This window comes from Mustela nivalis (assembly GCF_964662115.1).
Source record: "Mustela nivalis genome assembly, chromosome: 1".
Taxonomy (NCBI): domain Eukaryota; kingdom Metazoa; phylum Chordata; class Mammalia; order Carnivora; family Mustelidae; genus Mustela; species Mustela nivalis.
This window is the reverse complement of record NC_139020.1, coordinates 58,222,318-58,249,297: the sequence shown is the minus strand read 5'-3', so window position 1 is coordinate 58,249,297 and position 26,980 is coordinate 58,222,318. Positions and strand designations below refer to the sequence as shown.

At 34.6% G+C, this 26,980-nt stretch overlaps 1 protein-coding gene across 3 annotated transcripts; it reads right to left on the bottom strand.

The window, feature by feature from the left end:
* Positions 1-91: 91 nt before the first annotated feature.
* LOC309866801 (OX-2 membrane glycoprotein-like) lies at positions 92-26,980 on the bottom strand. Of its 3 annotated transcripts, none has more exons than XM_082734749.1 (6): positions 26,835-26,980; positions 17,375-17,713; positions 16,257-16,556; positions 11,161-11,263; positions 9,410-9,504; positions 92-274 (listed from the first exon to the last, which is right to left on the bottom strand). In XM_082734749.1, the coding sequence occupies exons 1-5, from the start codon at positions 26,896-26,898 to the stop codon at positions 9,417-9,419; spliced, it is 894 nt and encodes a 297-aa protein (XP_082590875.1). In that variant the 5' UTR covers positions 26,899-26,980; the 3' UTR covers positions 92-274; positions 9,410-9,416. The 3 variants fall into 3 exon arrangements, with proteins under 3 accessions (XP_082590875.1, XP_082590874.1, XP_082590873.1); XM_082734748.1 differs by having other exon boundaries at positions 9,414-9,504; XM_082734747.1 differs by having other exon boundaries at positions 9,421-9,504.

Genomic DNA, 26,980 nt, shown 5'->3' with positions numbered 1-26,980 from the left:
ATTTTGAGAAATGTGACTCAGTTTCTCCAGATGTCACCTATGAAAAAAAAATTTTTTAATGTTTTAAGGCCGAATTTAACCAATAGACACCTTATTAAAAAATGCACATTTATTTTTATCCAGAATCAAATTCTGTATTCAAACGGTAATGATCTCTTCTTTCAGAGTGACTGGTTGGTTGGTTGGTTGTCTTCTTACTGGGAGGGATTTCCTTCCACTTGCTTTGATGAGAAGGATTCTTTTCTTATTTTAACAAGTCCCAGAGTTCTTGGCTCTTAGAGAAAGAGGGAGAGAGAGGGAAACAGATCTATGAATTATTTATTTTCTGAAACCTTCCTGTTTTCCTACCACCACCCTCTAACAAGGTACTAGGAAAGAGCTTTTATTTAAGGATCCATGGGCCTGTAAATCCGAGGGCTGTAAATTATGAGCTTTTTAGACAAACGTAATCAAAGGATTAATGATTCGTGGGCAGCCACACAGGATACATAAAAGAAAATCAACTTATAGGCATAGTATAGTGACATTAAGAAGATCAAATTAAGAAAATCAAGGAGATGGACACTGGGGAGGGTATGTGCTATGGTGAGTGCTGTGAATTGTGTAAGACTGATGATTCCTAGAACTGTACCCTTGAAATAAGTAATACATCATATGTTATATATGTATATATATAAAAGAAAATCAAGGAGCAAAGTCTAAAAAACTTCAACAATGAAGAGAGACACACAAAGGACAGAGGATCAAAGTAACATTAAATGTCATAAGGCTGTGCCTGATGCAAGAAGACAAGGAGTTAATTTTCATATTGAAGAAAAATAACTTTGAATTCCACCTCATCTTTTATAAACATTGCTTCACAGGTATATTTATTTTTTTTTAGACTTTTTTGATCAAAGGTATCATTTGTAGAAGAGCACACAAATATCACAAGCACGCTACTTCAAGTGTCATAGGGTAAACCTACTCACAAAGCCAGAAGCACATCAACAACTGCACATTCCCAGCTCTCCAGAACTTGTCACTACCACCCCCCCCCCACTCTCACTAACCTACATTTAACCTCCTAGACTAGATTTTGGCTCTGATCATGATCTGAGGGTCGTGAAATTGAGGTCTTCATTGGGCTCTGCACTGGTTGTGGAGCCTGCTTAAGATTTTCTCTCTCCCTCTCCCTCTGACCCTCCCCCACCTCTAAAAAACTACTAAAAAATAAGAAAAAAAAGAAACAATATAGAATGATATATGAGAAGTAGAACTGACATAACAAATAGAAAAAATAAGACAATGTTATGAACATTCATATCAAATTTGAAAACACAAAAACACAAATTTGAAAATGACAAGCTGGTCATAAAAATTGAAAGACTGACATTTTAACAATATTACATCTTCAATATATTACTGAGATATTGTTCCATTTGCTGTGTCTTCTCTAATTTCCTTCATTAATTTTTTTAAGTTATTTGTTTTTAGTAGCCTCTATACCCACCTTGAGCTCAAACCCAGCTGACCTAGCCAGGTGCCCTTCATTAATGCTTCGCATCAGTATGCAGTCATTCACCTCCTTTGTTAGGTTTGTTCCTAAGCATTTTACTCCTTTTGGTATTATTGTAAATGGAATTGTTTTTCCAAATTCCTTTTCAGACAGTTCATTGTTAGTGTATAGAAACATAACTGATTTTGGGGGTTGATTTCATACTCTGCAACTTTACTGAAATTGCTTATTTGTTTTAAAAGTTTTTTATGGAGTCTTTGGGATTGTCTACATATAAGATCACGGCATCAGCAAACAGGAACAGTTTAGGTCTTCGTTACTGATTTCTATGCCTTTTTTTCCCCCTCCATTAATTACCTCCATTAATTACTTAGTCTGGCTAAGACTTCCAATATTATGTTAAACAAAAGTGACAAGAGTGAACATTTACGCTCTTTTCCTGATCATTGAGGTCAAGCTTACAGTGTTTTACCATTGAGTGGGTTGTTAGCTATGGGTTTTTAATACATGACATTTATTATGATGAGATACCTTCCTTCTTTCTATACCTAGTTTCTTCAAAGTTTTGATCATGAAAGTGTGTAGAATTTTTTCAAATCCTTTTTCTTCATGTGATGAGATGATCATGTGATTTTTAGTCTTTATTGTGGTTAATACAGTGTAGCATGTTCATTAATTTTCAGATACTGAATTATCCTTGCATCCCAGGGATAAATCCTACTTGGTCATCCTGTATGAGCCTATTAATATGCTGTTAGATTCAGTCTGACAGTATTTTGTGGAAGATTTTTACATCTATATTTTTCAGAATATTGGCTGGAAACTGTTTTTCTTGTGACATCTTTGGTTGTGATGTCAAGGTAGTGAAGGGCTTCAAAAAATTCATCTGGAAGTATTCATCCGCTTCAATTTTTCTGAAGGAGTTTGAGAAGCATTGGCATTAATTCTTGTTTAAATGTTTGGTGGAATTCAGTGGTGAAGCTATACAGTCCTCGCCTTTCCTCTGTTCAAAGTTTTTTGGTTTCTGATTTACTCTCCATACTAGTTAGAGGTCTACTCAGACTTTCTACTTTATGACTTAATCATGGGAGGTTAGATGTTTCTAGGAATTTATCCATTTCTTCTAGGTTACCCAGGTTGTTAGTGTGTAATTTTTCATAATAGGATCTTTTACCCTGTTTATTTATAGGACATTGGTCTTCTTTCATTTCTGATTTTGAGTCTTCACTCGTTTTCTTAGTTTAGCTAATGGTTTATCAACTTTATCTTTTCAAAAAACCAACCTTCTGTTTTGTTCATTTTTTTCTACTCTATTTCTTTTTTTCTAATTCATGCATTTCTGCTCAAATCTTTGTTACTTCCTTTTGCTTTGAGATCAGTTTTTTCTTCTTTTTCTAGCTCCTTAAGGAATAGAGTTGGGTTTCTTATGCAATCCCTATCAAAATTCCCATAGCATTTTTTGACAGAAATTTTAAAAGACACACAATTCTATAATTCACATGGGACACAAAAAACCATGAATAGTTAAATCAATCTTGAGAAAGAAGAATGAAGCTGGAGGCATCACGCTTCCTGGTTTCAGAAGTACAAAGGGGCACCTGGGTGGTTCAGTGGGTTAAAGCCTCTGCCCTCAGCTCAGGTCATGATCCCAGGCTCTCTGCTCAGCAGGGAGCCTACTTCCCTTCCTTTCTCTCTGCCTGCCTCGCCACCTACTTGTAATCTCTGTCAAATAAATAAATTAAATCTTAAAAAAAAAAGAATATAGTACAAATCTATAGTAATCAAAACAGTGCAGAATTGGTATAATGACAGACACATGGACCTTGGGAATAGATTAGAGAATTCAGGAATAAATCCACACATTTGTGGTCAACCACTTTTTACAAGGGAGTCAAGAACACACAATGGAGATAGGATCATCTCGTGAATAAATGATATTGGGAAAACTAAATATCCACCTTCAAAAGCATAAAAGTGGGCCCTTCCTTTACGTCAGAAAAATCAACTCAAAATAGATTAAAGACTTAAATGTAAAACCTGAAACCATAAAACTCCTAGAAAACATGGAGAAAGGTTTCATGAGGGTGATTTTGGCAATGATTTCATGGCTATGACAAAAGTACAGACAACAAAAACGCAAATAGACAAATGGGACGATATGAAGCTAAAAAGCGACTGCATGGCGAAGAACAACAGACTGAAAGGGCAGCTATAGAATGGGCGGAAATTCTTTCAGGAGTCCTTAGAAAACAGAAAACTCATCACCAATGCAAATATTGGTTTCTCACTGTTATTAATGCATCTAAGACTGTAAACTACTTGCACATACTTGATCCATGAAACAGGAAACGATTACTCAGATACACCGGCAAGTAGTTCCAGGGTAGGCAACAGCTTTTGGTGGCTTTCAGGGTTCATTCTCCACATGAATCTTAAAGGTCTTGACTCAAGCCCGAAATGTTTGTGGTCCTCCAGTCCCTTGCAGACGGTTTATTGCCCTGAGCCTCTGCATCTTAACTTCTCTCAACTTGGAGTTATATCATTTGGCCTAATGAGTTTCTAAAACAAGTTTTCATTTTATTTAGGGCATGTTTCCAGTTATGTTTTTAAATTAATCAGTGCGGGTGATAAAAGATAACTTGGCCTCTGGAAAAAAGTTTCCAAACCATCTACCTGATAAGAGATTAATCTCCAAGGGGAACCCTCCTACACTGCTGGTGCAGCCACTCTGGAAAACAGTATGGAGTTTCCTCAAAAAGTTGAAAGTATTGGGAGAAGGGGGGTGGGGTTATGGACATTGGGGAGGGTATGTGCTTTGGTGAGTGCTGTGAAGTGTGTAAACCTGGCGATTCACAGACCTGTACCCCTGGGGATAAAAATATATGTTTATAAAAAATAAAAATAAATAAAAATTAAAAAGTTGAAAGTAGAGCTACCCCATGACTCAGCAATCGCACTACTGGGTATTTACCCCAAAGATACAAATGTAGTGATCTGAAGGGGCACATGCACCCCCAATGTTTATAGCAGCAATGCCCACAATAGCCAAACTATGGAAAGAACCTGGATGTCCATCAACAGATGAATGGATAAAGAAGATGTGGTGTATATCTACAATGGAATACTATGCAGCCATCAAAAAAGAAACCTCGCCATTTGCAACAACATGGATGGAACTAGAGGGTATTATGCTAAGAGAAGTCAACCAGAGAAGGACAATTATCATATGATCTCTCTGATATATGGAGCTTAAGAAACAAGACAGGATCATAGGGGATGAAAGCGGAATAAAAATGAAACAAGAAGAAACCAGAGAGAGAGAGAAAAACCATAAGAGACTCTATCTCAGGAAACAAACTGAGGGTTGCTGGAGGGGAGACGGGTGGAGGGATGGGGTAACTGGGTGACGGACATTGGGAAGGGCATGCGTTGTAATGAGCACTGGGTATTATATAAGACTGATGAATCACAGACCTGTACCCCTGAAACAAATAATACATTAAATGTTAATTAATTGAATCTAAATTTTTTTTTTAAAGGCAAGTTAGTGGCAGAATTAAGACTCCATTGAGTGGGTTGGGGGGAAGAAAGATTAATCTCTAAAGCATATAAAGAACTCCTGAAATTCAACAGCAAGAAAACTAATAACAAACTAAAAAATAGGCTAAATATTTGAACAGATACTTCTCCAAAGAAGATATAAATGGCTAACAGGCATGTGAAGAAGTACTCAGTGTCATTAATCATCAAGGAAATGCAAATCAATACCACAATGAGATATTACCTGACACATGCCAGGGTGGCTGTTATTAAGAAAACAGGACAGGGAAGTGGGGGAAGATTTCAGAATAGGAGGATTCTGAGTTCACATCCTCCCTCTGACACACCCAGGCAACAGCTACATGTGAAGCAGCTCACTCTGAAAACAACTCGAGACTGGTAGAATAAACTTTTCACAGATAGGACAGAAACGGAAGTCCCATTGAAAATGGTGGGAAGGGGAGAGATGCAGCCATGAATCAAACTTCCAGCAGGGTGACCTATAAGCAGTAGGGATCTCACAGGTGCAGAGTCCTTGAGGACCAAGGGGATCAAGGCCCATATCAGGCACCCCGGGCTCTTATACAGGGAAGGGAGGATGAAACCTCATAATGATGTGGGAAACAAAGGCAAAAGAAATGCAGCTTAAATTAAAATTTTCTTACAGCTTGCAGCTCACTGATAGATATCTGAAATGTGCAAAACATGACCTTCCTCAAGGAGATCCTGGCTGCCTTAGAGACAATGTTTATTTTATTTTATTTTATTTATTTTATTTTATTTTATAATTAACATATCATATTATTTGTGTCAGGGGTACAGGTCTGTGATATCATCAGTCTTACACAAGACCCACCGTAACACATACCTTCCCCAATGTCCACTCCCCAGCCACCCCTTCTCACCACCCCTCTCCCCTCCAGCAGCCCTCAGGTTTTGTTTTCTAAGATTAAGAGTCTCATGGTTTGTCTCCCTCTCTGGTTTAGTCTTCTTTCATTTTTTTCCTCTCTTCCCCTATGGTCCTCTACCTTGTTTCTTAAATTCTGCGTATCAGTGAGACTATGTTTAAAAGTAACCATATCTTGGGTGCCTGGGTGGCTCAGTGGGTTAAGCCGCCTTCCGCTCAGGTCATGATCTCAGGGTCCTGGGATCGAGTCCCGCATTGGGATCTCTGCTCAGCAGGGAGCCTGTTTCCCTTCCTCTCTCTCTCTGCCTGCTTCTCTGCCTACTTGTGATCTCTCTCTGTCAAATAAATAAATAAAATCTTAAAAAAAAAAATGTAACCATATCTTGGCAGCAACAGACCCTTCAAGGTCCCGAAAGCCTTGCTTCCAGATTCCTTGGAGACTTGTGCTATCCCTAACTCCCATGAATTACGAAGTATGCAATCAGTCACTGCTCACGATCCCCGTTTAGTTCTTTCTGTCCACAGGTCCTGTCCGCGAATAGGGAAGGGATGAAGGTGTAGGCTGAGCAAATGACCTTCCTGACTAGGCTTCACATCTATTGCTGGCAAGTGGAGATGCTGAGACAGAGCAGAACAAGAGATAAGGGAGCATGCCAAGACAGCCCGAGAATCTCAAGGCCACAAGCTTCCCGGTCAGTCCTTAATAAAAGACCGCCACTAACAGCCCTCATTTGGCAACCCATTCGGGACCCCTCTCACTCTAGAGAGCTTTTTCTTTCCTTTCTGCTCTCACCTTCACTTAGTTAACTTTCACTTCACTTTACCCTTTTGTGTCCAAGAGATTTTCTTCCACTCTGTGAGACAGGAGCCCTGTAACCCTGCAACACTAATATCTGGCTTTGAAAATCAGCAGGACTTAACTCCAGGAGCTTTGAAAATTGGTGGGGCTTAATTTGGGGAGAGCCAGAATATAAGATACAGGATACAGGATATAAAAATGGAGACTCTTAAGGGGGCGGCACACCATGTCACTCCGAGACCCAGCACAGGAGCAGCAATTTGAAAAGCACCTGGGTTATCTACGAAGGAGATTCATGGACTAATTTTAGCATGTCTGTGAATTACTATTGTTAATTGATATATATTCGTATAGATAGATAGATAGATAGATAGATATCACATCTTCTTTTTCCATATATATCCATATCCATATATATATATATATATATATATCTCCCGTGTGTGTGTGTGTGTATTTGTCCTGTCCTATCTTCTTTATCCATATATATATATCCCATATATATACATATCTCCCATATATATATGTCTCCCATATATGTATATATACATATATATATAATTTGTCCTGTTTTATTTATAAATATAAGCAAAAAAATATTCCCAGAATGGTTTAACACTAGATATCTCTCAATGTTGTTTATCATATTAATGGACTACTATGAAAAATTCATATGACTGTTAACAGATACAAAATTACTAAGTTCAACAATCTATATATGATAAAATGACAGAAAATAGAAATATTTAAACACTTTCTAAACTCAATAATATGCTTAATAGCCAAACACTGCAGCAAGTATTACATTTAGTGAAATTTAAAACAGTCTTTAATTGCAGAAAAGCAAGACAAAGGTAACTGGTGTTATTTAACATTAAAAAAGGTATAAAGATTAGAAAGAAAGAAGCAAAATGTCATTGAATGCATAAGAGATGATTATCTAAATGGAAAACTTTTAGATAAACAAAAAAACTATTAAGTAATGAAGAGTTTACCAAAGTTCCCAAATTAACCTAAAAAATTAACCTAAAAAATCCTAACAAGTTAACCTAAAAAATCCAGAGCTGTTCCTAAATCACTAATAACCAGCTAGGAAATTTCGCTAAAAAATTAAAATATCATTCATCATAGTGAACAACAACAAAAAAAAAATACCAAGGAATTAATTTAGCGAACACAAAACCTACAGAGACAAAATTTTAAAACTTTCCTAAAAGGCATTCAGAAAGACTTGAATAAATAGATAGCATATTTATGGGTGAACTAAATTATATTGTACAGATAACAATGCTCTCTAAATTACATTAATCTGTCAATTCAATATAAGACTAACCAAAATTCCAGCTATATATTTTAAATGAAATAAACTTATTTCATGATGTGCATGTGTGTGTATGTATCCCTGAATGGGATGTGTCTTTAAAAAACACAAAAAGGGATCTCTCCCTACCACATTTTAACATAACATAAGACCATAATAAAAAATTATATGCAGTCATGAAGAAACAAAAAAATTAAACCATGCAACAAAGCTCTCTACTTGAGAGAGCTAAAAACAGAGCTCATCAATAAGGAAAAGGACAGATTGTATATAACTGATGTTGGGAAACCTGGCTCATTATATGAGGAAAATTAACAATATATGCCATTCCTACGTTATGTGCAAAGGTTAAAATACTTAAATATGAAATAGAAAAATACGAAGCTAATAAATGCAATTATATTTCTGTGAACTTGCACAAATGATGACTTCTTAAATAGGTCCCTAAATGCAAACTGTTAGGTGAAAAATCGATGGATTTAACAACATCAAAGCTTAAAGATTTCTGTTCTTTCAATGATATAACTAGAAATTTAGTAGAGTGGTACCAAATAAGGAGAAGTAATCATTGCCTAGTACATAAAAAAATCTAGAATATTCTGCAAATACAGACAACCAACCAGAAACTACATGAAGATATAGATAAAAACCTCACAGAAAGGGAAACCTGAATGGGAAAGAAGTACACAAAGACATGCTCATATTTAATAACACTCAGGAAAAAAAAAAAAACCCAAAAACAAAACCAAAGCAGTCATTCAACTGGTGGTGTTGGTTGGAAGGGTCCTGAATTAGGGGACAAATAGAAATACTGTTCTTCAATCATCATATGCTCTCCCTGATATGAGGAATTTGAGAGGCAAAGTGGTGGGTTTGGGGGGTAAGGAATGGAAAAAATGAAACAAGATGGGATCGGGAGGGAGACAAACTATAAGAGACTCTTAATTTCACAAAACAAACTGAGGGCTGCGGGGGGTTGGAGAAGTAGGGAGAAGGTGGTTGGGTTATGGACATTGGGGAGGGTATGTGCCATGGTGAGTGCTGGGAAGTGTGTAAGCCTGACAATTCACAGACTTGTACCCCTGGGGCTAATAATACATTATATGTTAATTTTTTTAAAAAGAAAAAAAAAAGAAAGGAAATATTGTCTTTAATATTAATACAATTTCACACGAACCCACTAGTTCACGAAACAGGATTATATAAACAAATCTGTTTCCATTTATTTTTCAAATGATAATTAGTTCTACCAAATGGATTATTTAATATGTTGATTTAATATGATAATTTAATAAGTTAAGTCTTAAATTTGAATTATGCACAATGACAGCAAAAGTCACACACCTACCAATTACCTGTATACAGGAAAATCTTGGTTGATTAAAGATTCCACATCAGGCTGGCTCAGCTGGGGTGTAGTTTCAAGAGCATTCTCTGACCTATAGTTAGGATGACATTGATAAATGGGTAAGACGAAGACAGCCCAAACACTCCCTCTAATGGCAATAGATTGCAAGAGTATTCTATGAATAAAAGTTGGGAGATTGAGATATCTTTAGAGATTGATCAAAATGTTTTCAGTGTTTAATTCAGCATAAAAATACTCCATTAACAGAATTTGAAGTTTATTTCTACCCTATAATAGTAAGAGTCATAACTTACGATTTATCCTGTTGAAAAATATACCCAATACCCACTACACTCTCAAATGTCTACCTCTCATCTGCTCTGTAAATTCCAGGTTCATATATAATTGACATATTCTCTTGGATGTCAAATAAGCATTTAAAAATTAACATGTTCAAAATAGAACTCTTGATCCTCCCTAAAAATTTGTTCTTCCTCTAATTTTTCCCCATTTATAAAAGATTTCTTCAATCTTTGTCAAAATGTTCAGAATCATCAAGATAATTTCTCCCTTTTCCCCTCTGCCCACATCTATCCAGGTGCAAATCTTGTCATCCTAAACCTCTCCCTAATTCCTCAATTCTAAGGGCTACCACCCTAGTCCAGACCACTGTTGATTGCCAACTTGACTATGGCAATCACCTCTTTAAAAACCTTCTTTCATTCATTCTGGAGCTCTAAGAGACTTTGTCCACATTCCAGTGACAGAGGTGACACTATAAAAAGATAGTGTCAATCAGATCCTTCTACCCCCTTGTTTTAAATACTTCAATAGTTTGGTATTGTAAGTAGCAAAAATCCCAAATGCCTTTCAAGGCCCAAGGGCCTTAGCTGTTCTAAAGCCCATCTCTATTTCTAAATCATTGTTCTATGCACACTTACCTCATTTTGTCCTGGGACACACCAAGCTCATTCCCACCTTGGTACCTACAATAACTCCTCCTTTTTTGTCTGGAATACTCTTCTATGAGAATGTCACTCACAACTCTTTTCTTATCCAGGTCCCAATTTTAACGTCAACTCCTCAGAGCAACCACTCAGTATAAACTAGTCCCATAGTCTCTTTCAATTACATCATTCTGCCTTATTTTCTAAATAGTGTATATCACCAGCCAGTGTTCTCTTGCTTCCTTTTAATTTTTCATTGACTACCTCTCCCTATTGAGACATAGGCTTCTAAAACTTTTTGTTTGTGTCTCTATTGCCCTCACAGAGAATAATGCATAGTAGTTCAGACACTCAAGAGGTATCTGTTGAATAAATAAATATATACTTTATTACGTTAGTCCTATAAAGTGAGACCACTTTCATCTTACTGTGGCTTTGTGAGGTAGATTATCTCTTGCTTCCAATCTCAGCCTTCTTCACCACTCAGTGGATCCCTCCCACCAGCGGTCTGAAGTTCATGTGCTCTCTCCTTCAAAATCTGTTCTAAAGGAAGAGTCTTAGGCTCAAGTCACCAGAAATGACTAACAGCCTACTTTTATAACAATCCCAAGTACGGTATCATTTGAATAAGAATAAACTCTTGACTGCCGGAATTACTAAGTAAATAGAAGAGAGTTTTGCATCATCATTCTTTCCATGATAACTTTTGCCAAAGCCCTTGAAATGTCCTTTCTTCATATTTAAAACTAGCCCCTATTTGACCTATCTTCCCTGACATAGACAGGTAGAATGCAACTTACTTTTTCTTTCTCCAAACAAGATAAATAGCAATTGACAAAAAACATAGCAGAGGTATGGGTAGACCAACGATACGCAACCAAGTATAAGGAGAATGAGAAGCACCTGAAAGACACAAACCAGAAACATGCTCTTTGGGACTATACTTTCCATACATTATACTGCCATTTTGACACTTTAAATCTGCCAATGATATTTTGATTTGCCATTGTTTTGTTGACATTCAAATTGATACTATGAGATTATTGGCCATATTCAATTTTATAAAAGAATATGCTAATGTGTATTCAAATTGAAAATAGACAATATTTAATACCATTTGATGACACTCAAGAAAAAGCAAAAAAGACAAAACCACCCAAATACTCAACAAAAGAAAATGTTTAAGAAAAATATAATGTAGTCACATTGAAATACTATTCAGTTACTAAAATGGAACTTTCAAAGAATCTGCAAAAGCCTCAGAAAATAAATTTTTTAATAATAATAATTAGTATTTAAGATTAATGTGTTAAGTGATGTGATAAGCATCTTATAAGGGTGATTTACATCAACTGAGTATGGTTATTAGATATAGATGGGGAAGCAAAGGCTCTGAGACGTTAAGAAAACTGTCCAAAGATAGATAGTGATTAAGTGGCAAAATTGGGAAGCAATTCTGTTCTGTCTGATTTTAGAGCCTGCAGTCTTATGAAAAGAAATTATGAAATTTTAAATACCAACACTTCATGATAGCTATTTTGACCATGGTGTTACTAAATTGTATTCCAAGCCACTTTTCTATGTAGCCTTTTGAATATAATTTATATTTTCTATTTTAATTAAGTTTAACCAAAGGTCATCATGATTATCATGAAGCTTAAATTATAAGAATATCTAAGAATTCTTAGCTAATTCTTAGAGATAAAAATGAACCTATACACTATGTGATGGACCTCAAGAAAATTTGTACTTACATTAAATGGCATGAATTATTGTACATTTTGTATTCGTAGGTCTGCTTCTGGTATATTTCAGGGTCCTTTTTCTGATTGAGATCATTTTTCTGTTCATTGTTACCTCTTATTTCTATTTAATTTGCTGCTTTCAATTTTTCATTACCATTGAAGAGAAATTCTTGCTACTAATTACTTCTTCATTGATACTATTAGAAAAATCCATGTGAGAAATTTTGTGTGATTTATTTTTGACTATTCAGACATTACTTTGTTTCGGTTTTTAGTTTTAACTATTTTTTTTTATACTTTAGCTCATTTGAAATGGGCGAAGGAGGCTAGATTATGAACAGAACCCTGAAGTAAGCAATAATAAACCATGGGAATAAAGTCTCTATAGAAGAACTCAATAGAATTAGGGGTTTATATCCCTAAAATTTGTTACAAAGCTAAGCAAGGAGGAATTCTCTTCTAAATTGATAAGTTACTCCTTTACAGACCATTGAAGCTCAGCGAGAAGTGAAATTAATATAATAATCCAGCTAATAGATTGATGGGAAGTACTTGTGGTATTCGATGGACATACTCCAATCTCATGACTTGGGGAAACTTTCAGGAAAAAAAGAGCTGATTAAACTCAGCTTCAAGAAATACACATCACAAAATATTTACCTCTACTCCTTCCTATGTTTTCCTTAAAATTATAGTAGCAAAAATAAAATGTTTAAATGAAAAACAACAAACAGAAGAGTGATCTTCATTGGCAAGAGATTTCAACAAATTTCCAAAAGGTGTAAAGTGGATAGAGGAATGGCTTATGAAGGTGCAGGATGATAGAAGCTGCAGGCTCGTGTATGCAAAAAGCAGTTTACATCTGGCAGAGACAGCCCTGCAGAACCTGAAGAGCATTTGTACTCAGATGGCAAAAGGAGGAGGAGCGGATCACAGAATGAAACTTAGAGTCGAAAGTACCCATTTATATATCTGAAAACAGAATTCTGGAGAGGCAGGTGTGCTTAATGTGCAGCCAAAAAAGAAAAAAAAAAAAAAAAAAGAAAGAAAGAAAGAAAAGGAAAGAAAAAAAGAAAAGAAAGAGAGAGAGAAGAATAAGGGGCAGTTAAGTAATTTAATGAATATACCGGAAATAAATACAGTACAGAGTCAGAGGCCCAGACTACAGCCCTCCACATTCTGGCTTCTAGAGTCTCCTGGTTGGGAGGAGTCAAGATGGCGGAGAAGTAGCAGGCTGAGACTACTTCAGCTAGCAAGAGATCAGCTAGATAGCTTATCTAAAGATTGCAAACACCTAGAGTCTCCTGGTTAACTGTCAAAAGCAGCAGCCTGCTTTCTGCAAACAAAAGTCGTTCTTTACAAGATACAATTAGCCAAATAAAGATTCTATAATCCTCCAGTCAGGGCTCACCAGACTTTGAATAAAACCTGTAATCAAAGTAAGAAAGACCAGTAAAAGAAACGTAAAATTAAAATGATGGGGAGCACCTGACTGGCTCACTCAGCAGAGCATGTAGACACTTAATCTCAGGATTGTGAGTTCAAGTCCCACATTAGGCATAGATCGTACTTCAAATTTAAATACATACGTAAATACATACATATGGTAGTGGGTCGGGGGGAGAGTGGAAGAGATAATTTTAAAAACAGAGGATATTATAAAACCTCTAAATTATTATTCCCAGATAGATTTGACAAGATATTATTTTCATACAGCAGGAAAAATTGTATATGAAAAAATAAGTCAAGTATAAAATTAATCTTAAGTTGTAAAAGCAATTCAAAAATATAAACCTGATTGTCAAAAGAAGGAAAAATTGAATTAAGGTGTTCAAAGATAATTTTTTTAAATCTCCCTGATACTATGAAGAAAAGAAAAAGAGATATATTTTTTCAAAGAAGAAAATAAAGTCCAATTGAAATGTTTTAATGTCTACTTAATTGAGGTTTATAAAAAGAGAGTAAGTTAAGTGAATAGGTGGAAAATTCTCAAAGAAATAAGAAAATATTCAGAGTTGAAGGATTTGAGTCTCCAAATTGTGTGAGGTGATTAAATGCCAATAACATTGAAGTATTAAAAATAAGATAAAATACCCTAAAAATAGCACTAGGACGTTTCAGAACTCTAGATAAAGAGAAGATACTGTATTATCAGAGAGAAGATACAGTAATATTTACTATTATGATTATCTGATTGACATTTGACTTCTCAGCAGTAACAATGGGTGATCAAAGATAATGGAGGAGTACTCTATAAGATCTGAGGACAGAAAGATGGTTAAATTAATTTATGTAAGAAGCAGCCTATCAATCACATGAAACAGTAGTCATTTTTTTTGTGTGTGCTTTATTTAGGTTAGTCCACAGTGTGTTTAACTCACAGACTAATGAGATATCCTAGGTTTAAATGAGGTTATGGTTAACGCATCTGAACTATGTACTAAGCAACTTATTCCAATATTCCCATAGCTGGTTATGCAGAAAAACTGTTAAACTTCCAAAAGATATGATGTCTCCTTCATTCATTCAAACTTTATGATTCAGTTTCATTGATGACTAGTGATGCTTTTTGGTTCTTGGATGATTTTAACGAATTATGGAGAAATCCTCACCATTTTCCTGAGTCGACACATTTTCCAAAAGTGATTAAAAACATTAACCCACAGACTCAAGAAGCTTAAGAAAATACAAGCAAGATAAATACAAAGAATGTGACACCAAAACACTAACAATAAAACTAACCTAAAATAAATACAAGGAAAAAGTCTTAAAAGCAGCCAGGATGAAGAGGAGATACATTCCTTTCTAAGGACAAACCATAAAACTGATATATACTTTTTCAAATGAAATAATGAAAGTCAGAAGCTAGTAAAATACCATTGTCAAAGTGATGAAAAAAATAACTATCAAAACTGAAATTTAAAAATCCTATAAAAATGTGCCTCAAAAGTTAAACATTTTATGACCAAAAATATTAAAAGAATTGGCCATCTATACATCTTCACTAAGGAAAAAACTAGAGAAAATTCTTTTGGCAGAAGATAAGCAAAACTTTGGACATAGACAAAGAAATAAAAAACAACAGAAAGGATAAATCTAAAAGAATACTACTATGAATAACAGGAAAAAACAATAATATATTTTGGCATTTAAATATATATAAAGAATTAAAATGAATAAGACATACACCTGAAACTAATATAACATTGTGTGTCAACTATATTCAAACAAACAAAAATTTAAATAAATAAGTTAAATGAAATGACAACATGGAGTGGAAATTCATATAAGCTTATTGTATTACCTGAAAAATAATAAAAATAATAAATTATATTAGTCAAGAGATGTAAGTTGCAGTCTCCAAGTGAACCACTTAAACTATACAGAACATATAGTTAACAAATTAATGAAGGAGGTAAATGAAACAAAAATAAATAACCCAAAAAAATTCAGGAAGAGAGAGAAAGGGACATGAAATAGGTCAAATAATAGAAAACAATAGTAAGATGGTATATGAAAACTCCAATATACCAGTATTTACACTAAATATATAGAGAAAAAATGCTTTAGTGTCAAAAGATTAGGTGAAATATAAAAACAATTATTTAAATTCTATAGGAAATTATATAAATGCAGAAACATAAATCTATTTAAATTATTACTTAAATTTTTTAAGGAAAACCATACTTTGTTTAACTATGGCTTTGAAACAAAGGGTACAACTGACAGAGCTTGGCTGGAAGATAGGCAAGGAAAAATTGGCAGCTAAGAGACTTCCTATGGTGGATGACACAAAAGTAAATTTTACCACACTGTTGAAGGTTGTAGAGGTAATCACCAAAAGAACTATATTGGGAAGAAAAGAACTATATTGGGAAGAGGAAAAGTTGAAGGCGGTGTAAGTGAACCTGGTCTTCACTGACTGTGGCAGAAATTCAATGGAAAGCAGTTAAGGTAGACGAATTTAAAATTTGCCATTTAAGAACAAAGATTAGGCAGAACTGGGGTAGAGAAAGTTTTCATTACTTCAGTCACTTAAGCATGCTCATGTATCACAATGACTTAACATTTCTAAAAGCAGACAACTACACATGCACTTCTGATATGGATTTTTAAAACATTTCCCCCTGTTGATTATTATTTCTACTTACATTCCTGTTTGACTGATAAAGGAACAATCTTCTCTTCATTCCTTAGAGGATGATCCATGCGCACAGTCAGATATTGGAGACCTAGGGACCTCACAGTCTCCAAGGAGATGTTGCACATTTTAGTGATAGTCACTGTGCCATTTGGATTCTGAGCAAGGTATTCCTCAGGTGGATTAATCAAGACTTTTGATGGGAAAAGAGATATCTGAGGAACAGGTTTTCCCATAGCTGAGTAAATAAATCTAAGAAAATCTTCAGAGTCAAGATTGGACTGGAGTTCGGTTTTTAATCCAGATAGAGCTGAGACAAAAAATTAAATATAAAAAAATGTTAAAGATAGACTTCCCCAAATATTTATATGATGACAAAATGTTGAAACATGTCCCTTTCAGGCACATTTTGCAAAACCTCACAATTCCATCTCTTGCACCCTCCATCCTCCAACTGAAGAGAAATGCTTCATATCTCCACTTTCATTCAACCTTTAAATTACCTTATATAAACCTCCAGTACTTTAAATTTACAGCAAAATAATGAGGAGACACTCTGATACTATCACTATTCTTTCAACATTTTGTTAATTCTTATTTTCTCCACTCTTTTTCTTTTCCTCTCCTTCCCAGTGAAAATTCTTTTTCTTAAGGATTATTTATTTATTATATATAGACAGAGAGAGAGATCACAAGTAGGCAGAGAGTCAGGCAGAGAGAGAGAAGCAGGCTCCCTGCTGAGCAAAGAGCCCGATGCAGGGCTTGATCCCAGGACCCTGAGATCATGACCTGCGTAGAAGGTAGAGGCTTAACCCACGAAGCCACCCAGGCACCCCCCCCCCATGAAAATTCTGATGCCATCCATGAACTTTACCCACCAGATTAAAATCAGTGCAGTGTAAAAAGTTAGATGCGAGGTCAGAAGACCTAAATGTTATGCCTGGTCCTGTATTGTGTGAAAATGGAAAATCATATAACTATCATTGGTTTCCATTTTTTTTCTTCTGTATAACAAAAGCATGGGTGGCTTCTATTATAATATTTCCTTCTCTGACATTCTTTCTCTGGACCTTAACCTTGAAAGACCACATCCTCAAAATTTTGACTCTACACAAAACATTTACATACCTATAATGGTAAGGCAGATTTGTCCCCCATGGCTGCCGTGTGGGAACACATTAAATAGACATTTGTAGCAAGCTTCATCTTCAAATGTCACTTCACGGATAGTTATGAATGAGGAATTGGGTTCGATGACCTCACAGTGCAGTCGATCTCTGTATGGTGGAAGAATCGTTTCTCCATATACACTGCTATATGTGCCAATATTTTGTGGCAAAGAACCTTGAATCTTCTGCCAGGTAATTTGCACAATATCTGCTGGAGTTGTTAAATTGCAGAAGATGGTCACATTTTCTCCAAATACAGCTGTTTCATTATTTTTGTATTTTATTCTGTGTGGGGAACCTGAAAATAAAACTCAGTATGAATTAGGAGAAATGTTCTTTCATACTACCTTGGACTTACCCCTATCATAGCACTTATCTCTCTGTTTTATAATTATCTTTTTATATGTGTCTCTTTCCCACTAGAAAATGTACTTTCTTATCTTCTTCACCACTGATAAGTGGTTTCTAAAAGTGTCTCTGGCATATACCACCTAATCAATAAATATTTATTGAGTACAAAAATTGAAACATAAATTGACCAACACAAGTAATGGTAATTTTGATGAATTTCTGGAGGTTGACTATGAATTAGCTTGAGAGTAATAAACTCCTCAGGACTCCAATCTTAGAGAGGACCTAAAATTCTATCAGTTTCGCCAGCATGAACTCCTCCAGATTCTTACAGTGAAGAGCCAAGAAAAATCACCTCATATCTTTGGCAAAGGAAGGGGGAAGTAACCACATTGAAATAAGCCCAGGCCATTTTCTATTTAAAGGAAAAAACCCTACTCTCCAGAGAAAAGACTTTACAGGATCCTTATCTTACGCAGGTAGAAGGACAAGGACCATACTCTGGTTCCCTTTAGCTTTCCTATCTTACCGAAGGTGGGGAAGGAGGAGTAAAAAAGTAAGAAAACTTATGATGGCCACAGCCAGGAATCAGAGGCCCAACAAAAGAGTAAAATTTGAACATGAGATTTTAAAATGCTTCCCTCCCCAACTCTTCATCATCACATCAACAGAGATCTAATATAGTGACAATGGATTACAGCTGATATGGTTGCAAGTCTTGGACTTTTATTAACAAGGAGATCTTAGAAAAATTCAAAATCAGCAGAAGAGACAGAAACAAACAAACAAACAAACAAAGTACATGAATTTGAAACCCTTAAGCATAGACTTATTTAAAGAGTAAACACAACCCAACTCCTTGCCAGATTAACATAAAAGCCATGCTAAAGCTCTACTTACTTTGGTTCTTCTTTTTTTTTTAGATTTTATTTATTTATTTGTCAGAGAGAGAGAGAAAGAGAGAGAGCGCACAAACAGGCTGAGTGGCAGGCAGAAGCAGAGTGAGAAGCAGACTCCCTGCTGAGCAAAGAGCCAGATGTAGGACTCGATTCCAGGATCTTGGGATCATGACCTGAACCAAAGGCAGTGGCTTAACCAACTGAGCCACCCAGGCATCCCCTTACCTTGGATCTTATTATCTGATATATCATGTCTGGATTTCAACAAAAAAAGTATGTAAGTCATGCTAAAAGCCATAAATAAAAACAAATTGAAGAGACAAAACAAGTGTCCAAGCCAGATTCAAATATATTACAGATTTTGAAATTATCAAATGGAATTAAAATCAGCCAAGTATAGACTCTCATGGAAAAGTTGACACATGCAAGAATTCATGGATAATGTAAACATGAATATTGACACTTTAAAAAGAATTAAAAAGAAAATGCTAAAGATATTACAAGAAAATAAAACTATGGACCAATATCTCTTATGAACATAAATTCAAAAGTCCTAAACAAAATATAAGCAAATTGAATCCAACAAAGTATCAAAAAAATATGCTCCATGGTCAAGTGAGATTCATTCCAGGTATGCAAGGCTAGTTCAACATTTGAAAATCAAGTAATGTAATTTATTTAAACCACAAACTAAAACAGAACATATTTAATGATCATATCAATAGATTCAGAAAAAGCATTTGATAAAATCCATCACCAACGCATAATAAAACTTAGTAAACTAGGAAAAGATGGGAACTTCTTTTACTTGACAAAGAATATCTACACAAACTTACACCTAGCAAAACTTGAAACTTCCCCACTAAAGAATAGGAGTAAGGCAAGGATGTCCCTTCTTACTACTCCTTTCCAATATCATACTTTAAAACCTCTTCCTAATTCAAGAAGGCAAGAAAAGGAAATAAAATGTATGCAAATTGAAAAGGAAGGTATTAAACTGTCTTTGTTCACAGATGATATCATCATCTATGTAGAAAATCAGACAGAATCAACAAAAGAAACTCCTAGAACTAATAAGCAATTATAGGGGGCACCTGGGTGGCTCAGTGGGTTAAAGCCTCTGCCTTCAGCTCAAGTCATGATCTCAGGGTCCTGGGATTGAACCCCACATCAGGCTCTCTGCCCAGCAGGGAGCCTGCTTCCTCCTCTCTCTGCCTGCCTCTCTGCCTATCTGTGATCTCTGCCTGTCAAATAAATAAATAAAATCTTTTTTAAAAAAAGCAATTTTAGCAAAGATGTAATATTACACAGTGATTTTACAAAAGTCAGTCACTTTCCTGTATATTAACAATGAACAAGTGGAATTTAAAATTAAAAACACAATACCATTTACATGATAAGCAACCCAAATGAATTACTTAGGTATAAATCTAACAATGCATACAAGGTCTATATAAGGGAAATTATAAAACTGTAATGAACAAATCAAGGAAAAATTAACTAAATGAGGAACATTCCATCTTCATGGATAGGAAGACCCAATGTTAAAGTTCGTATAGAGAAGTAAGACCCAGAATAATTAACATAACATGAAAGGAGAAGAACAGAGTTGAAGAACTGATACTACTTAACTTCAAAATTTATTCTAAAACTACAGTAATCGATACAGCGCAGAATTGGCAAAAGAGCGGATAAAGAGATCAATGGAACAGAATAGATTCCAGATATGGATGCACATACACAATGTTAACTGATCTTTGACAACAGTGCAAAGAAATTCAATGGAGAAAGGATAGTCTTTTTAACAAAGGATGATGCTGGAACAACTGAGATTCTGATTATTTACCTGGGGTTGCCATAATAAATTACCACAAACTTCATGGCTTAAACAATTTATTTTCTCACAGATCTAGAGGTCAGAAGTCCTAAGTCAAGGTGCTTTGGACTCTTTAACCCAACCCAGGGTGATTTCCTCCTGAGATCCTTACCTTAATTTTATGTGGAAAGACTGAATTTCTAAATGAGATCACATTCTGAGATTTCAGATAGATAAGTGGAGGGGGGAGGCAGGAAGGCACACTATTCAATCTACTACAATATCCATATGTTAAAAAAAATTAAACAGACCCCTAACTAACAAAAGTTAATTGAACATGGATTATAGACCTAAATTAAAAATGTAAAAGCTCAAAACTTAGAAGAAAATGTAAGACAAAATTTAAGTGATGTTGGGTTTGGTAATGTGTTATTAGATACAATACCAGAAGTATGATCCATGAATGAAAAAAAATTGCTAAGTTGGACTTTATTATAATTAAAGACTTTTGCTTTGTGAAAGACAACATAAGGAGAATATAAAGACAAGCCTCAGACTGCAAGAAAGTGTTTGTAAAACACATATCTGATAAAGGACTTTGTCATAGACCATTCAGGCTACTATAACGTTGCCTGGGTAGTTTATAAACAACAGAAATTTTTTCTCACAGTTCTGGAGGCTGGCCATCCAAGATCAGGGTGCCATCATAGAACTCTTATTGTGTCATCATATGGTATTAAGGAACTAGGAAATTCTGTGGATTTTTTTTTTTTTTTTAATAATCTAATCGCAGTCATGAAGGTTCTGCCCTCCTGACTTGCTCACTTCCCAAAGGCTCCACTTTGGGTAAAAATTTCAGCATATGAATTTTGAGGGGACATATACATTCAGGCCATAGCAGACTTGCATACAAAATATACATTAAAAAAAAGAAAGAAGAAAGAAATCAAGCAACCTAATTAAAAAAATAGGAAAAAATCTAAATGAACACCTCACCAAAGAAGATATATAAATGGCAAATAAGCACATGAAAAGACACATGAAATCTCTTGTTGTTAGAAAATTGCAAATTCAAACAATAATGAGATTCCACTATATGTGTCTTAGACTGGGAAGGGGAAAAAAAAAACAATACTAAATATTGGTGAGGATGTGAAGTGGCAAGAACTCTTGTTCATTTCCAATTCTAACGCAAAGTGGTAGAGCTAGAGTGGCAAGACAGTTGGGCAGTTTCTTACAAAACTAAACATACTTTTACCATGAGATCCAGCAAGTGTACTCTTAGGTATTTACCCAAATGATTTGAAAACTGATATTCACATAAGAACCTACTTGAACATGTTTATAGCCTCCTATTCATAATCACCAAAAATATAAAGCAACAAGATGACTTCAATAGGTGAATGAGTAAACTATGGTTCATCTATACAATAGAATATTATTCAGCCACGAAAAGAAATGAGATGACAAACCACACACACACACACACACACACACATACACGCACACCATGGATGAACCTTAAATGCATATTGCTACGTGAATGAAAATAAACTAAGAAGCCTACACACTGTGTGATTCCAAGAGCATGTCATCTTGGAAAAGATAAAACTATAGAGACAGTGAAACGATCAGTGGTGACCAGGGGTTTGGAGTAGGGAGAAGAGTTGAGTAAGTGAGACACAGGGTATTTTTTAGGACAATGAAACTATTCTGTATGATACTATAATGGTTGATATATTATGTTATGTACTTGTCAAAAGATATAGAGACTTATAGCACATAAATTGAACTTCAATGTATTCAATTTAAAAATTATTTAGGAGACTGGGGATGCCAAGGAGTGCAGACTGAAACATGAAAATCTAACTGTATTATAAATGTATCTTATATGGATATGAGTTAATAATATGTACACTTGAAAAAAAAATAATATGTACACTTGATACAATGTAATTAAAATGGCATTTTACCTCTGTGTTCTTCCTCCCCCAAATCTATAACCGGAAGTCTAGTCAAGAGAAAAAGATCAGACACATTCTGATAGAGGGTAATTCTACAAAATACTTCACCAGGCCTCCGAAAACAGGCAAGGTCATCAAAAACAAGGAAATTTTGAGGTAATTGTCATAGTTAAGAGGACCCTAAGGAGTCGTGATGAATAAATGTAATGTGGTGTCAGGTGGGCTCCTTAAACAAAAGTTAAAAGTCAAGGAATACAAATAAACTGTGGACTTTAGTTATGAAAAATATATCAAATTTAATTTATTAATTATAACAAACATACTATACTAATGTAAAACATTAATAATAGGGAAAACTGGGTAAAAGATATATGGAAACACTGTACTATTTTCTCAGTTTTTCTGTAAGCCTAAAACAGTTTTAAAAAATAATTGGGAGGGAGACAAACCATAAGTGACTCTTAATCTCACAAAACAAACTGAGGGTTGCTGGGGGGAGGGGGTTTGGGAGAAGGGGGTGGTATTATGGACATTGGGGAGGGTATGTGTTTTGGTGAGTGCTGTGAAGTGTGTAAACCTGGTGATTCACAGACCTGTACCCCTGGGGATAAAAATATATGTTTATAAAAAATAAAAAATTATATCAAAAGTAAAAAAAATAAATAAATAAATAAATAAATAAATAAATAAATAAAATATTTTAAAGAAATCAATTCTATTTCTATATATCTTCAATAAGCAAATGGGAAAAAATTAAAAATGCCATTTACAATAGCCTCCCTATCTAGGTAAAAAGAAAGAAATACATAGGGAAAAATCCACTGAATGATATATAAGACCTTTTTACTGAAATCTAAAAAATAAGTCTGGGGAAAAAAAATGAAGTAGACTTACATAAGTGGAAATATATATCATATCATAGTTAAGAAAAAAAATAAAGATGTCAATTCTTTTCAAGCTGATTTTTAGATTCCATGCAAATCTAATAAAATTTCAAGCAGGTTTTTTTTTTGTTTTGTTTTTTGTTTTCTGTTTTTTGTTTTTTTTTTAATTCTGGATCTGACAAGCAGATTCTAAAAAAGCCAAGGCAATAAACTGGAGACTTACTATCCAGGTATAAAGCTAAAGTGATACAATGTCATAATTATTCAAGGATAAGGAAACAGATGAAATACAATTAAATAGAGTCAGAAATGGTCCCACAAATACATGGCTATCCGATATATATGACAAATGGAACAGAGAGTGCATAGGTGTGGGGAAAAAGATTATCTTTCTAATAAATGATGTAAATTAGATATCAATGTGGAAAAAATTATATATTGACTCCCATCTAAGACTAGAGAAAAAATTCCATTTCAAATGCTTCAAATAGAATACCACCTCAAAAATAAAGTATAGAACATCTGCTTGGCTAGAGTAGCCAACGATTCCTTAAGAAGGGCACACATCAACAGTTATTTGATATTTTATTCCTTTTTTAGGAATATGACATGATAAAAAAATCAGAAGTGGAAGATTGGTCTACTTTAATATTTAATAATTGCAGTCTATCAAATGATAATAATGATAAAAATGATAAATTTTCATAAGTAAAAAGAGAACACATAGAGTAAGAGAAGATGTTTGTGATGCATATATATGACTAAGGACTTGGGTTCTACAAATCAATAAGATGTGGACAGACAACTCAATAGAAAGTTGAGCAAGATTTATGAATTGCACATCATAAAAGAGAATGCCTAAGTAACCAATAAACATATTTAAGGTGCTCAACTTCTTTAGTCATCAAACATATACAAATTAAAATCCAGACTACACATGCACCAGAATGACTAACATCAAAGACAAACAATACCAAATTTGGTGAAGATATAGAGAAAACACAATTCATACACACTTTGATGGGAGTGTAAACTGAAAAACCCTTTGGCCTGATAATGGATGGTACTGTAACAGCATTGTTACTTGTACTGGTACTGGTGACAGACAGTAGCTACACTTGTGATGAACATCATATAACACACAGAATGACTGAATCACCATGTTCTACACATGAAACTAAGGTAGGATTGTGTATCAACTATACTTCAATTAAAAAAAAAAGCTGAACATAGACATATCCTATGATCAAAAAAATCTATTCCTAGATTTATCTCTAATAGAAATGTATATATATGTTCTTCAAAACATATGTACAAAATGTTCATAGAAATACTATTTGTAATAGTCAAAACAAAAAATTATCCAAATGCACATAACAGAATTGATAAATAAATTATGGTATTTATATAATGGAATATAATACAATAATGAAATTTAATAAAGTACTTTCATCTATTTTCTACTTTTACATCTACTTTCAACAATATGGATAAAACTCGCCAATATGTTGTTGAGCCAAAGAGACTAAATACAAGTGAATAAACGCTTAATGATTACATTTACAACAGAAAAAAAAATGAATCTATGGGGTAAGAAATTTGAAAAGTAGCATTCTTAGGAAATTAAAGAAACGGGGCACCAATAAGAGTTTAGGATGCTATTAACATTTCGTTCCTGATCTATAATAGATATGTTGGTATAATCATGAAAATTAATCAGACTGCATACTTATGTTTGTACACTTTCCTATATGCCTATCTTACGTAAATGCAAAGGTGAAAAAAAAAAAGCATATATCTCATCTGCTTCATATTGTGAACACTTACCTCATCTTGTGTTCTGTTTTGCATCCACTTCCCTATTACATTCAAATTATAAACAAAAATTTTTTTCAAATATTTTTGAAAAATTCATTATGTACACAGCATTGGAGAATATTTAAATACATAGAGCATGCTTGTTGTACAAATAGTATTTCATTAGCGAACAAAAGACCTATGATCATGTCTTAACCTCTGCTAATTTCAAGAAGTATGGTTTTAAAGCAATCATTTACTTTTCTAAGCCTCAGGTTTTTCATCTGCAAAATGGCATTAGTGATACCTGACTTACAGGGTATTGTGAGCATTGAAAAGAATGTGTAGATATAATGACAGTTGTAAATCACCAAAACATTTCAGTGATCATGGGTGTGTAGACCCTGTACCCAAGGAAAGACCCATTACAGGTTTCCCTTGCTATCTGAAAATAGTGTGTTCCTATGAAACCTTTCATAAACCCAAAATGTTTCAAGTGTAGAATATTCCCTGCTTTCTGAAAGTTGCAGTTACATCATTTTGCTTTTACAAAGGACCTACATTAGTACAGGAGGGCCTTTTTGTAAAAGTGAAAGTCCTCCTCAAATTTTTTTTTTTTTTTTTTTTGGTTAGCAACAACAGGTAGTAATGTAGGTCATTAATAAAAGCAAAATGATGTAATATGAATCTTCAGAAAGTGGGGTATACCTGTAATACCTAATGAAAGTCTAAATGGTAACAAATAAGCTATCACTATTTCTGTACCAATTTCTAAAATTGGGCTTGCCACATCTCTTTACCATTATTTGTCCACATGCTCATCTCCCCCACTAGATTCCGAGTTACCTGATGTCAGAACCACCCTTCTCCATTTTGTATTTTAAATGCTCAAGGAAGTTAAGAAGTAAAACTCAGGCATACTCACTTCCTCTTCCTGTCATGCTTCTTTTGTCCTCAGCATGTGTCACTCCCATTCAACTTTTGATTAAATTATCTAATTGAATTCAATGCTACTTCTCCCAGGAAAAACTCCTTCACTAGAAGCAATCATGATTTATTTTCTCAACTAAATTCCTGCAAAACATTAGTGACTGCCCTTACCATGAACCCGACAGGTTTTAGATGGAATTGAATTACATATCTTTATTCAAATAATTTTAAATGGCTAGAAAATATCAGGACTTGAATATTTATTACATCTGTAATGTTGCAGGAGTACCTTAGTTTGTAATGATAAGCAAACTCACAAAGGAAACAATGACCAGATTTAACAACATAAAATTGAAAAACCTCTTGGGGACCAAAACAAGTCAAATTCAAACTTAACACAAATGGGCTACAAGAAATACTGCAAAATTAATGAACTCACTAATTAGGTACCTAGCCAGTTAACTAGCTAACTGACTTGCAAAAGGACTCATCCTTCCAGCAGGTTTGTGGCCGTTCTAATATGAGCTACTTGGGCTCACTGCAGAAACAATGCTTATTACCTTTCTTTCATTCTCTGTTCACCAAGTCACTGTGTCAAATATGCTCAATTTATAGTGTTTGCTAGTTACCAACAACCTGAATAACTGCATGATTAACATGCAGACTCAAACATAATGCTCTGCTCCTGTAACTTTACAAAAGTGGAAAGATTACCCTGGTATTTATTTGCCATTGATTTCTGGCCACAATGCATTTGCAAGATAAAGTGAAGAGTTACCTGATCCTTGTACCCAGATGGGAAGCATGAGGAGATGGAGGATGAAATGGAGTGGAAAGCCCATGAAATTTATAAAATCTTCAGTAACACGTGCAGTACTTTATTCTCTAGCTGGACTTTAGCTCTGAAATGGCAGTTCTCTTCAA